The following is a 13450-nucleotide window of genomic DNA, read 5'->3' on the forward strand; positions in this document are numbered from 1 at the left end:
TGTGGGAACCCAGGCACTCTCCCACCAACTAGCGAGGAACCTTTGGTCCAGGAAGGGATATGGCTCCTGGGAAAGGCACACTAGGACCACGGAGAAGGCGGAGCAATGGGCTTGCCTTGGTGTGCAGCTCAAGGTTCTGGCTATCACTTCAGGCGCCTCCGCCGCGTTGTTTCCGCCTAAAGGAACGCGTTCAAGGCAGTTTTCCTGCCAACAGGTTTTGTAAAAGGCGTGGAGAAAGCATAAGAGCCATGGCCCCCGGTGGGCACAGTATTCAAACGGCCTCAGGTGGTGAGGAAAATGGCCCTGCCAGGAGGATGACCCACTTGACCCACTTCCCGGACTTCTCGAGGTCGGACCTGGGGTGCAGGGCTAGGGTTCCCCCCCTTTCGCCCTCCTCTCTGAAAGCCAAGTTTGGCCTGAAGTGTCGGGTTCTCAGTTTAGCTGCAAAACCTGGCCCTGGCTTACCCTCCTGAGACCAGCAGAGGGCGCGCGCCACCCGCGAGAAGGAGGCTGCAGCCGCAAGCCCGGAGGGGAGCGGCAGGCGCAGAAGGGGAGATTCCCTCCTGAAAACGAGGAGGCAGATCCAGAGAAAAGATGGTGCTGGGGATAGGGGGACGGGGGAGGGGAGCGTTTGTGAGTGGGAGTGAGAGAGAAAGTCTGAGTGAAGGTATGATGGGGAGGAGAGGAGAGGTGGGGAAGGGGATGAAATGGAGGGACTGAGGAAAGATTGAGATGGTGTGAAGATGAGACAAGGCGGGGTGGAGGCTGGGAGGAGGTGAGGAACTTGCGTAAGGATGGGTGGGAAGGTGGCATGCCGCTGCGCGTTGGGAGGGAAGTTGGGATGGGGTAGGGGGAAGGGGCAAGTGGAAGGCCGGATGAGGCAGGCTGGGCTCGACCGCCAGGTAGGAGGGGCGCTGCAGCAGGAGCCCATGCACTAGAGGCTCCGCGCTCCCCTCCAGTAGCACCCAAGGCTGCCTGCCCTCATTCTCTCCAGCTTTCCCTTGGCAGGCCTTTCTGCTCAGGCCTGAGCTGGGCGTCTCACTACCTCTTCCACCACCACCCCCACGCCCACCCCCCGCCAAGGTTTTGGTGTAGCTAAGAACAGAGAGAGGCAGTGGGGAGCTTGGGAGCTTTAATAGGTCTGGAAGGGAATGGAAACACAAGGCAGTCCTGTGGGAAGTTGGGGGCGGGAGGAAGGGGGCCCGGAAGCTACCTAGAAGTGTCAAGGGAGACGCGGCCCTTACCAAGCCCACTGAGGTGCCAGGGGAGGAGAAGGTGGACTCTGCTGGGCCTCGGCCATACCGGAATTGGGGCAGCTCCGTGGGGGACAAAAAAAAAGAGAGAGAGAGAGAGAAAATTTGGAATAAGAGAGGGGTCACAATGGAGGGGCTTCCAGGAGCCAGAGGGAAGTACAGATGGAGGGGAGGAAAAATCAGGGGAGACCCGAGAACCCCTTTCAGGGATCTGAGGTCTAGAAGAAGGTTAGAGGAAATGCAGGCACAGTCACCCTCCCTCGGGGGTTGCGGGATGAGGCGGCGGGGGGGGGGGGGCAAATCCGGTGTTAAAGGAAGATTGAGGCGACTACAGGCCCCTTCCCCCGGGGGGGTGCAGCGGGCGGAGTAAAATCTGAGGTTGAAGGAACGGCGGCGGAGGCGCCAGCCCCTCTCCGGGATGTGGATGGGATTGAGCGAGGCTCTGGGCGTCTGGGAGAGGCCACGGGGCACCAGGCCGCCCCGTCTAGTGGTAATGGCCCCCCAGGTGCGAGGCGGCGGCCACCGCGCCGAAGGGCCCGGACGGGGGCTGCAACCCGGGGCTGGGGTAGAGCGCGGCGGTGGCGGCGGCGGCGGCGGCGGGGCCCGGACCCGGCCAGTAGGAGAAGCCGGCGGGCGCGACGCCAGCCGAGGCGGCCATGAGGTTGAGTTTGGAGAGGCCGGGGAAGGGCAGTGGGGCCAGGCTGGGCTGCAGCTTGTAGAGCGCGCCTTCCTGGGCGGCGGCGGCCGCGGCGGCGGCGGCGGCGGCGGCGGCGGCGGCGTGAGCGTGCGCGGGGGGCGGCTGGCAGGCCTGCGCCAGGCCCTGGAAGTCGAAGCGGTAGGCGTAGCGCTTGCCGTGCACCTTGCTCATGATGTTCTTGTCGTAGTAGTAGCGCAGCGCGCGGCTCAGCTTGTCGTAGTTCATGTTGGGCTTGCTCTTGCGCTCGCCCCAGCGCCGCGCCACCTCGTCTGGGTCCGTGAGCTTGAACTCGCCGTGGCCACCCTCCCACGCGATGCAGCCGGCGTTCGCGCGGTCAGCCAGCAGCTCCAGCAGAAACTGCCACAGCTGGATCTGGCCGCTGCCTGTAGGGAAGCGGGGCAGTCAGCCACCGGCGGGATGAGGGAGGCTAGCGGCGGGGAAGAGGTGAGGTGGGAGACGACCTCCCTCCCCGCCGAGTCGGGGGTGGGGACCGATATCAGGGAGGAAAAGGGCACGTCCAGCTGTGTAACTGGGCACAGCTGGAGCGGCTGGCCAGGGAGGGGTTGATCAGCAAAGCCGTCCCTAGCCAGTACCGCGCTTTTGCACAATGGAAACGAGTTTCCCCCTAAGGAGGACGCAACCCCGCGGGCGCACAGCTTTATGAGAATTGAGGTGAGAATGGGAAGCATCACCTCCTCTGTATAGAGGTAGAGGCGCTCCAAGGCACAGGGCTCTCGGAGGTGAGCAAAGGCGGGATATCAGCCCTTCGGCTTAGTGCTCTTACTCGGTGCAGAGCCTGCACAACCGCACAGGGTAGCCTACATAGGTGGTTAGACTGCCACATCCCAGCTGGACCACGTCCAGAGATCCAGAGGGAAGAAGCAGGCCTGCAGCAGGATCACCCCAGCCACCGGACAAGGCGTACAGTTGGACCCCCTGCCCGAGGTGGAGGCGAGGCGGTGGCTGGCTTCCTCGAGGTACCACATCAGACAAGAATGGGCACAGTGGCTCCCTAAGCGTGAGAGGAATGGCAGCCTCTGAAGTCTCCCCACCCTTGCCGGCGTCTGGTGCTGGGGCTACTCCGGTTCGGCCTTTTTTTCGAAACAGGCGGGATTCCCAGGGTACCAAGGTGTCGTAGTTCCCTGGGGGGCGTGATGCGCCGCTCTGAGAAGAGGAGAGGAGACCGGGAAGCCTCTCTGCTTGGCTCCCTTCCTCCTCCCATCTTTGGCTAATCTCCAGACTCTTCTGCCCCGTCTGGATTTGGGGGGTTGCTACAAACGGCCAGGAGGCTTTCCTGGGTAAGTGGGCAGTGAGAGAGAACTCCTGCTTCTCTGTCTTGGAGCCTCAATCAGACAGTTGGAGAAAAATCTTGATAGCATTACCCGCCCTCCCCCCCACCCACACACACTCTTTCAGAATAAAGGATTTTCCTCGAAACTGTCTGATTGTTTTAAATTGAGCCTGCTGAAACTCTTCTTTTTTCAACAACTCGCTCAGGACCCAGATGCTGCCCTCCAACATCATTTTGATCCAAGTCCCTCCACACCAGCCCGGCGAGGAGCTGCCTGGCTCCAGGTCAGGAGTGTTGAATTTTAGGGTCGGAAGCAAGGGAAGATTTGGGTTAAAATGTGCATCTGAGGGGCGTAGAGGCTTGGAAGCTCATTCCTGTTGGGTGTTGTGTTCCCTTTTGGATAAAGCAGTTGCCAACCTTGTTTTTCTGGTTACTGTAACTTGGTGAGATCTAGGGTACCGACTGGGTGGGGACCTGTGGGGAGGCTTGGCCTGGAAGGCCGGCCAGGTTCAGCTGCCAACATGGCAAAACCGAGGATAATTTAACCACCAGCAGAGAATGGGTGGCCAACCTGGGAATCAACTGCAATGGCCCAGAGCACTTGGCTCACAGAGCCTGGCATGGGCCAGTGGGGCAGGTGGGTGCTGGCCCTGGTGCTAATGGTGAGTCGGCCTGGAGTGGCCAGGGAATAATTCTCCGGGTCACCTTGCTGGGCGGTGCCGATGCCTTGGGCTCCCGCTGCCAGTAGGGAAATGACACCAAGCACCTCAGCCCCAGCCCCACAGCAGGAAAAACATTCCCAGCTGAAAAGGGGGTGGGGGCAGGATCTTCGTCTGCCCTGGCCATCGAGTTCAACCCTGGGTCTCAGAAGGTGCAGGAGCCAAAGGCCAAATGAACGTTCCCCCCACCCCGAGCCTCCCCACAATCATGCCCCGACCCTCTGCTTCCCAAAACCCAGCATTGCATATCTCTCCCACCCTCTGTTCCGGTGGCAGTGGCGCCTGTCTGTATGCGGTGGGTACCCCGGACCCGATCCACTGTCTTCGCCTCCGCCCGTCCACCTCGCCGGCCAGCTCACCTTTTTGTACCGCGGGGCTCAGCGGCCCCCACCCCGGGCTCTTTCCTTCCTTGAAGAGACCGTCTCCGACGGGATCTGTGGCAGCAGGAGAAAACAATCAGGCGGATCGAGGCGGAGGTTGCCGACTTGCCCGAAAGGGCCCCAGGCCAAGGCTCAAGGGGGAACAGGGGGTGCCTTGGCTCCCCGGCGCGAGGCTGGGGTCCCGATCCGTCCGGCTCCTCCTCCCGGAGCCTGGCCCGGGCGCGCGCCGCGCGGAGCCCCTCCATAACGCCCAAGTCAGGAAACGCGTCCAGGAAAAAGGAAATCCGCTTTCTGAACGGGCCGGCGGGAGCCTTATAAAGCCGAGCGGGGTTTGCGCCAGCGAGCCGGAGCGCGCAGAGCCCACCGGAGAGGAGAGGGCGCCTGGAAAGCTGGGCTGGTGGGAACGCTCGGAGCACGGAGGTGAGGGGCCACGAGGGTGCACGGGAGACTCCCGGCTGACCACAACCTCCCAACACTGCACGCGCGCTGAGTCCCCTGCCACACTGTAGACCTCTGCTCCCCCTGCCAGGCTCTTTCAGCCGCTGAGCTGGCGCTCTTGGCTTCCCAGGCTCCCAATCTGCTCACTTCAGGTCCTTTAAATCTCACACTAAAACCCCAAAGCGCTCCATCTGCCTTTAAGGTCTCCCAGCGCCCTAGACTGCTCAGTTCTCCCAGAGATCCGATTCTCTGGACCGCGCCCCCTTCCCTTGGACCGCAGTATCCCCTTTCCAAGCCCCAACCCAGACTTCCCGCCCCGGGTCCTGGTGCCTCCAGCCCCCGGCTGGTCCCTGGTACCTGGCAGGTACATGTTGATCAGCAGGGGCTGGGAGGCGCCGCTCTGTCTCATCGCCGCCAGGGCCTGGGCGGTGGGAGGTGGGGGTGGGGGGTGGGAGAGGGGGGATCGCGTCAGGCTTTGCGCTCCGGGGCACCGATCCCCGCCCGAGGCGACAGCGGGTGACAGGGAGAAGGCGCTGGGTCCAGCAAGGCCTGGCGGGAGGGGGCTGCCCGGGTGTGGCGGGGGATGGAGGGGTCCTGGAGCGATGCTCCCTGCTACCAGGCTGCTCGGAACCCTCCGGGCCCCCGCGCGGGCAGGGGCCGCAATTTCCGTTTTAATTAAAGAGCTGCAGCCTCGGCCCCCCGGACCCCGCCCCCGCCCCTCTTATCGCCCCATCGCAATAAAGTCTCCGACTTGCCGCGCGGCAGCCAAGCGCACCCGGCAGCCCCCCGCACCTCGCAACCCGGGAGACGCGCGGGGGATGGGCCTGGGCCTCGCGCTCTGGCAGGGGTCAGGAGCCCATTTCTTTTCCGCCTCCCTGACTCTGAGCAAACAGGATTGGGGCGGGGTACCCGGCCCCACCTCGGACCCCCGGGGCCACAACGGGGTGGGGGGCTCCCTCCTTCTCACCCATTCCCCCCCCCACCTCACCGCTCCACTCTCCTCCCCTCTCCCCACCCCACCCCCACCCGGGTTCCCGTCTCCAGGCTGCGTTATCTGCATCTTCACTTTTAAATTTCCGCTTCCCTCCCTCTCTCCTGTCGCTGCGCTCCGGGTCGGCAGCCGTTGCTCCCTTTATCTACCCCGCTTCCTCCATCCCCGCTACTCCTCCCTCCTCTCCTCTCCCACTCTCTGCTCTTCCCTGGAGACCCGATCTCCTTCCCTGTCTCCCTCTTGTTTTCCCCGGTTTCCTGCCTTTCCGGGGCTCCCAGGCCTCTGGGCCAGCGCTGGGGCGTCTCCCCCACAACTTTTAGTGGCTTGTCCTTCCTCCCCCTTTCTAGGTCTCTCCTTCTTCCATCTAGTCCCTCCTCCTCCCATCTCCCTTCTGTCTCCTCTCTACCTCTCCATCCCATCTCTCTCTTTCCCTTCCTTTTCTCATTCGTTTGTTCTCATCAATTTATGGCAAATGGGTGACTCGTGATCCCCCTTCCATCCCCCTCAACCATTTCTCTTCTATCTTTCCCCATCCCTTGTCATCCCAGCTTACCATCTACCCTCACAACTATTCCCATCCTGATTATCCCAGAACTAGGCTCTAGTTGGCACCTTGCTCTAGCAGGAGTAGAGGAGTTAAAACAGGTGCGCCGTACAAGGTCCCCCAACCCAGGGGGAGTGGAAGTAAATACACTCCGAGAAAGGGGCAAAGGTGGGTATTAGCAAAGCTGATGTGGTTCCCAGGTGGCCTGGAGTCTCTGGGTACCCGTGGGGCTTCCCGGCTCTGGAGGGGCACACTAAGGAGGGATGCTGGCTGAAGATGAGTCTCTGAGACAGGAGCCCACCTGCAGCCATGCAACACCCGGTGACTCTGGTCAGAATTGATAATCTCAAGGCCTTTCTCTCCCACTGCTTGACTTCAGGAGGTGAGGAGGCCTGGGACTTCAGGGCACTTGGATGGAAGTGGGCAGGTTTTCTGCAGGATCCCTGGTCCTGGGTTGCCTGACTGAGGATGGCTGGGAAGTCCAGCTGCGGGGAGGGGTTTCTGTGGGGCCTCTTGCATTCTTCACCTTGCTGTTAACTCCTGGGGTGTTCCTCCTTGCTGGCGGAGGGTACAAAAATCAGAAGGAACCAAGGAGGAGTTGAGTGGGAGGTGAGTCTAGGGGAAAATGGTGGGGGGAATCCCAGGACCCTAGAGGATCCTAAAGGGACAGGGGTGGAGGCTTCAGGATGTGCAGGTGGAATCTGGTGGGGGAAAGATGAGAGGTTGGGATGCTCCCTAGGAACAAAACTCAGGGCTTTGAGGGAGCAGAGGGTCTTGAGGGTCCGGCCGAGGTCTCATGCTCTCTCCTTCATGCTTTCTTGTCACTTCCCCAGATAGAAAATGAGGAACAGGAGGCCAGAGTTGCAAGAATGGGGAGGCAGCAAGTTTCACCACTAATGCTCTGAGTGGAAGGCAGAGGCAGAAGGGAGAGGCGCTTAGAGTGGGCATCTATCCGGACATCCCAGCTCCGAGCTGTTGAAGGATCAACAGCTCAGGCTCTGCCCCCACCCCCACCTCACTGAGGACTCAGGGACTGAGGGGTAGGTGGGCTCTGCGAAGAGTTTGTGAGGGAGTGAGGGGCATACCCCTACTGTACCTGGGTCTTGGCTGCACCAATGGAAAGGATATGACCTCCTCTGTGCCCTTTGGCCTTTGGCTGAGTGCAGCCAGTGAGCAAATCCAGGCAGCTTCCCTGCCATCATCCTCCCACCTGGCTGGGTGTGAGCCCCACCGTGTTCTGCAGATCATCAGCCTGCCCAGAATAGAGGGACGGTAGGAAGGTGAAAACACTCAGGCCCAGCCTGGCCTCTGTGCACCCCCTCCTTATTTGCTAATGTTGGGAGCAGAGTTGGACCCGTGGGTCTAAGAAAACCTAGAAGGTCCATGCTGGCAAAGGCTGCAACAAATATTAGCTCCCCCAACTCCTTCATTGTACAGGTGGGGACACCTGTAGAGACAGGGCATACCCTGGCAGGGTCACACTGCCAGTTCCTGAAAGCATCTTGCTGGGTGGTTCTAGTAACCATGGACATTCCTGGAGGGAGGGCAGCTCAGCCGATGGTAGATACCAGATCTCCCTATGCCCACTGCCTGCCCCCAATACAGGCAGTGCAGAGATGGGCTGCTGGGCTCTGAGGCCAGTTTGTCTGGGTCTGGGCTCAACTCCAGATCCCCCATTTCCTAGTTGCGTGGCTTTTGGAGAAGTTACATAACCTCTGTACCTTAGTCTCTTCATCTGTAAACTGGGGATCATAGTACCAACCATACAGAATTATTAGGCTTATATAACACACGCTGAGTGCTCAGACAAAGCTGCATATATTTAGCTGTTGTTACTATTACCATGCCCCCAAGGGGACAGTTAGGAGCCTGTGACCACACAGGGACCCCAGGCTCCTCTGGAGCCCACAAAGGTTTGGGGCTCTGCTGAGGCCTGAGGCTTTTGGCCACAGCTCAGGTCAACCTCCGGTTAACAGCCTGGATTTGGGGTCTGGAGTTCCAGGTCCTGGCTTTGTCACCAATTACGTGGATGACCTCATCAAGGCTTCTCCCTCTCAGAGGAGCTGCAGTTTCTTCATTGGTGAAATGGATGAAGAATGGAAGCTATTAGGAGGATCAAATGTGACAGGGGCGATGGACTTCAGAACCCATCTAGGTATGAAGCAGAATTCATACCCCACCTAGAACTCTGTCCTTGGTCCCCTAACCCAACCCTGAGATCCATGGGGAGAGGCAGGGAAGGGAGGTCCTATGGTAAGTGCCCTAGTTCTTTTCTGAACCACAAGCATTTTCAGGCAGTTCTCCTTGAATCCTCACAACAACCCTGTGAGAGAGACAAGGCAGGACTCAATAGCCCCAGTGTATAGGTGAGGGAATTGAGGCTGGGGGATGCTATGTGACTGGGTCTCGGGTGTTCTGACCTCTGGCCCGGGACTCTTCCCAAGGGAGCAGATACCTGACTGTACACAGCTGGTCCCTGGGAAATGCCCAGGTCCAAATCTGACTTTTCTCCAACATCGCTTTGACTCCCCTGGGCTGGGGCAATGATCTGGCCCACTCCTCCCCATGGATTGGTCCACCAGGGGCTTGAAAACTCAAGCATCCCTGAGAGACAGGATGAAGGGCCTCCCAAGGACCTTGAAGGCCCTGCGTACATGGGTGAGATTATCATAAACTGAGCCAGAGAGGGAGCCGGAAAGAAGCCACGTTGGTGCCACGGACTCTGATGGCTGCTGCCACATTCAACCCCACCATGGCTGTGGGCTTCTACCACCTGCCCCAGGACCCAGGCTCACTGTGGTCAGTGGCTCAGGGGTGGCCTCTCCAGCTCACTGGTCCTCTGAAGAGTGGGGAGGAAGAGGAAGAATGAAGAGGGAGTTTTTGAGACAGCTGAGAGGCAAGGTACGCAAATGCTTTGTACAATAAATGCTGGGGCTCAATACCACGAGAGATTGTTATTCAAAGGGTCTAGGGCTTGGCTCAGAGAGAGCACATCTCCTCTAGGAGGCAGTGGGACCTCCCAGCAATTACCCCTCTCACACCCTTGCTCCTCTATAAGGCAGAGATTCTACAAAGCTGGGAAATGGGTGCAAGCTTCCCTTAGGCTGGATAGGGAGCCAGGGTGAAGAGTCTCGAAAAGGTAGGGGTGGGGGTCAGAAAGGAGCCCAGCAGGGCTGCTGCACAGAGCTAAGGAGGTCCTGCCCCGAATGCTGGTGCCTGGCCCAGGGGGTGTATGAAGGTTGGAATTCAGCTATGAGCCCTGCCGTGGAGCTATGTGCGCCCAAACCAGAGGATGGCAAAGGAACTATCTGGGCTAGCGGTACCCCTGGTCCAAGCTGAGAGGCCTTTGCCAAGGAGAGGTGTGGGGCTGGTTGCATTTAACAGGATCCCCAGGATTCTTACCAGCATTTTCATCTTAGACCCATCAGCCACATACATCCTAAGCCAGTGTATGCTCCATAGTCAAGGGTCCTGGAGCCAGACGGGAGGGGAGGGTTGGCAGAGAAGGACCCTCAGAAGGATAAGGATGGAGATTGCAAAGCAAGACACCAAAAAGGAGGCAAGAGGGGCAGGCAGGTTCAGGAGCCTTTATTGAGGGTCCTCATGGGAGGCGCCGGGGCTGTGGAGCCTAGTGCTGGACTCTCCGAATGGACTGCAGCTGCCCAGTGTGGGCCTGCGTGCCGAATTCACTGTAGTTACGGAACTCCCCGCTGTGGCGGTCCTGCTCCAATACATACTGGTAGCCCCGGTAGCCTGGGTACTGGTAGGCCACCCACCTAGGCCAGTGAAGGCACAGGGGTGGTAAGTAGGCTCTGCCCCCACCCCCACATGTCCTCCACGGCTGGTCCTCCTTTCTCAGCTCCGAATCCCCAGCTCCAAAACTATGGCTTCTGTTTTCCCTACATGGATCTCTCCCTGCCCTGTCCACTGCTCCAGGTCTTCCTAACACCTTCTTCATCTTGTCTCCTATTCCCACCCTCCATCGCCCCCTCACCCATGTTTTCAATCCCTTCCTCTACCCCACGTTGCCCCCCTGACTCATTCTCCTATTACCTGCCCCATCCCTCCCAGTCTGTCTCCATCATCTCACTTCCCCTTGCCTCTCAGTCTCCCATGACCTCACTCCCCCTGTCCCCTAGCCCCCAGTGTCTCTCTTTACTGTGTCTCTTAGCACCCCCATCACTTTTCCCCACCCTCCTCCCTGGTCCCCACCCTCCTCCCTGCTCTTCTTCCCTGTTCCAGTCCCAGGACTCACGCTCCAGAGCTGACTTTGAGGGAACCCACATCCTTGCTGGCCCAGCCCATGGAAGGCAGGGATGGGTAGTCATCATTGAGTTCAAACTTGCAGCCCTGGAAGTTTTCCCCCTCAAAAAGTGTCACACGGCTGTCACTGTGGTTCTGAGGCACAAGAAAGTAGGGGTGGACAGGTCAGGCCCTCCAAAGAGGATACATTCTCAGCCCAACTCCCCCAACACTCTGCCCAGCATAAGCTGTAATGACACAGGGTCAATAAACACACCCAGAGTTCACTCCATCAGCTCCATATCAGTCTGGGAAGCTGGGATGCTCAGAGGTCCCCAGCCTGGTCCCTTCTATGGCTTTGGATTGAGGTGGTGAGACTGAGGGGGGTGTTCCCAGAGACACTTCCACATCAGGGGTAGAGAGCATCTTTTGACATATACATGTTTTGCAGGAGGAAAATCAGAGGTCCTGAGGGAAATCTGGTCCACTAAGCAAGACAGTTTCCCTAAGGAAGCATTGACTATCAATCCCCTGCCCAGCACCCTGGGCATAGCCTCTCATAGGGTAGGACCCAGAGAAGGGTGGAGAGAAAAGTCGGAACGTACAGGCCGGGGCATCAGTGTTTGTTGAGTCTGGGCTCCCATTGTCCCAGGGCCTTCCCCCTGCAGGGCTCCTTGGCCTCCTGGGATGGAGAAACTGGGCTGAGTCAGCACCTGCTTTCTGTCCTCCACCACACAGCCCCAGGTCTCACCAGTAGGGTAGATAAATCGGCAGAAATGGGAAGTGAGATCCTCCCCTCCAATGTATTTGATTCATTACCAACCCCTTCCCCCCAAACACGCACACAGAGACTAACCCCTTCTCAGCCTTGATCCCTGATTGAGTTCTATTCTCATGTTAACCTTTGTGACCAGGGTCAAATCACTTTGCCCTCTGAGCCCCATTTCCACACCTATGTATGAGGTTAAGAGCAGTCACCCCACCTCACAGTGCCGTGTGACAACAGAAGCGCTCGCTGACATGTGCGGACCTGTGGACGACTGGGTGTGAGGAACGGGGCTCAAGACTGGCACGGTCTCGGGGCTGTCCGTGGTGCTGATTTCCGATGCTTGGCTTAGGCCCACGTTCCAAAATTTCTGAGACCTCTCTGGTTCTGGGAAGTAATGCCACTCCTACCCATCTAGGAGTTGTGTTTACACCCCCCCCGTACAGTGAGTGGACAGTCTTTCCAGGTACTGTGGTGGGGCCGGGGCCTGGAGCTAGGAGCTAGGATGCAGAGGAGGAGGGGGAGGGCTGTGCTCACCGCGCAGAGCACTGGCCGGAAGGACAGCAGCTGGTCGCTGTGGTGGCCGCCACTGCCGCTCCAGGCACTCCAGCGAGGATAGTCGCCTTTCTCCAGAATGAACTGCTGTCCCTGGAAGTCGGGGTACTCGAAGGCCACCCAACTGGGGAAAGATAATGTAAGCTGCAAGGCATCTGCCTCATGCCTCATGCATTCCTCCCCCTCCCCCTTGCTTTTACAGAACCGATCTTTGTCTCCACCCAAGGCCTTTCCCTTAACACACCCATCACAAGGCAACCCAGCCCCTCTAGAGGCTAAAGACCCTAAACCGGCTGCTATCTGGGGTTTGAGGGGTCCAGGCTTCCAGCTCAGGGCCCCCAGGCTGCAAGGAATTTTCCAGTCCTCGAAGATCACCCGACCAAGCACTCCTACCGCAAGGATTTTGGCCCCTGCAAAGGTAGGTGTAGGAACCCCCCTAACCTGCGGTAGCAAACTGCAATAGCTCAGGGGCCTCAGCTTTCTTGAGGGCCCCAGTCTCTAGGAGACCGGGGTGGGGCGAGCGGAAGGGATTTGGCTTCTTTTGCTAAACGAAGCTTAGGGCCATCTAACTTTGGAAGGGACAGAATTACACTGGGAACCCCTTCAGGGTTCAGGCTGGCCCCACGGAGTCCCGCAAAGGGTCGCTTCTCGCCTTTATCCCTTTAGCTCACACGAGGATACAATCTGTCTCATGATTTGTTTTGGGGCAGGTGGGGAGTTTTGAGGACGCCTAGATATGTTCCACGTTGCTGGGTCTCTCTCAGCCAGGGCTTACATACAGTCTGGGGAATGGAGGACTGGGAGCCGAGGACCCCGTCTCGCAGCTTGCGCCAGGGGAGCCTGGTGCCCCCCAACCCAGCCCAACCGCGCCGGGGCATCACTCACGCGCCATTTTCCACCTTGACCGAGCGCACCCGGCGCAGGCCTACGCGCTCGCCGATGTTGGTGCAGTCGCTCAGCAGCCGGCTGCGGCGGCCCTGGAAGTCCTCCTCATCCCAAAGCGTGAGGCTGGCGGGCGCTGGGCCCTGCGCAGGGGCGCTGCTCATGCCGCTGCAGACAGGGACGGGACCAAGCGCTCAGCGTCTCGAGAGCCCACTCCCCGCCCAGGCCCGCCCAGGCCCGCCCAACCCCGATGGGAGGTGAAGGACCGCGGGCTGGACCCTGGCCGCTAGCGGCTTTTCCCCATCTCTTCCTCCCCGGCCCGAAGAGACCGCGCCCCAGCACCAGTATTCACCGGGTGGGTGAGCGCGGTACTGACGGAAGCGGAGAGGCTGCGCGCGAGCTGGGCGGGCGTGCGGGGCTTTATACTAGGCCTCGCCCCGTCTCCGCACCCTCTCCCGCTGCGGTGGGGGGGAGCTGAGTCAGCGGGCAAGCTGCGGTCAGCTCTGGTGTCCCCGTGGCAGCCGCGGCCTCTCCCGCAACCGCTGACCTGGCCGCAGCCCTCGGGGATTACAATAGAAAGTGCTGAGACACATGTCCGGCGCTCGCCACAGCCGAGGCTGACTCCGCTTTTTCTTTTTGGGGGGCCTGAGCCAGGCCGAGACCTTCAGGGATAGAGGTACCAGGCCACCCGG

General features: G+C 59.7%; 2 protein-coding genes across 3 annotated transcripts; both read right to left on the reverse strand.

Annotated features, from left to right (window-relative positions):
• Positions 1–1737: 1737 nt before the first annotated feature.
• On the reverse strand, positions 1738–5187 carry FEV (FEV transcription factor, ETS family member). Its single transcript, XM_065880953.1, has 3 exons — positions 5136–5187; positions 4320–4394; positions 1738–2333 (listed from the first exon to the last, which is right to left on the reverse strand). Exons 1-3 carry the CDS (start codon positions 5185–5187, stop codon positions 1738–1740), a joined length of 723 nt encoding a protein of 240 aa, XP_065737025.1.
• A 4691-nt stretch (positions 5188–9878) lies between these two features.
• On the reverse strand, positions 9879–13141 carry CRYBA2 (crystallin beta A2). 2 transcript variants are annotated; one of them, XM_065881012.1, is made up of 5 exons: positions 13101–13141; positions 12762–12926; positions 11859–12000; positions 10569–10711; positions 9879–10089 (listed from the first exon to the last, which is right to left on the reverse strand). In XM_065881012.1, exons 2-5 carry the CDS (start codon positions 12920–12922, stop codon positions 9942–9944), a joined length of 594 nt encoding a protein of 197 aa, XP_065737084.1. In that variant the 5' UTR covers positions 12923–12926; positions 13101–13141; the 3' UTR covers positions 9879–9941. The 2 variants fall into 2 exon arrangements, with proteins under 2 accessions (XP_065737084.1, XP_065737085.1); XM_065881013.1 differs by having other exon boundaries at positions 13111–13120.
• Between the last annotated feature and the right edge of the window lie 309 nt (positions 13142–13450).

This window comes from Phocoena phocoena, chromosome 7 (assembly GCF_963924675.1).
Source record: "Phocoena phocoena chromosome 7, mPhoPho1.1, whole genome shotgun sequence".
NCBI classification, from domain to species: Eukaryota; Metazoa; Chordata; class Mammalia; order Artiodactyla; family Phocoenidae; genus Phocoena; species Phocoena phocoena.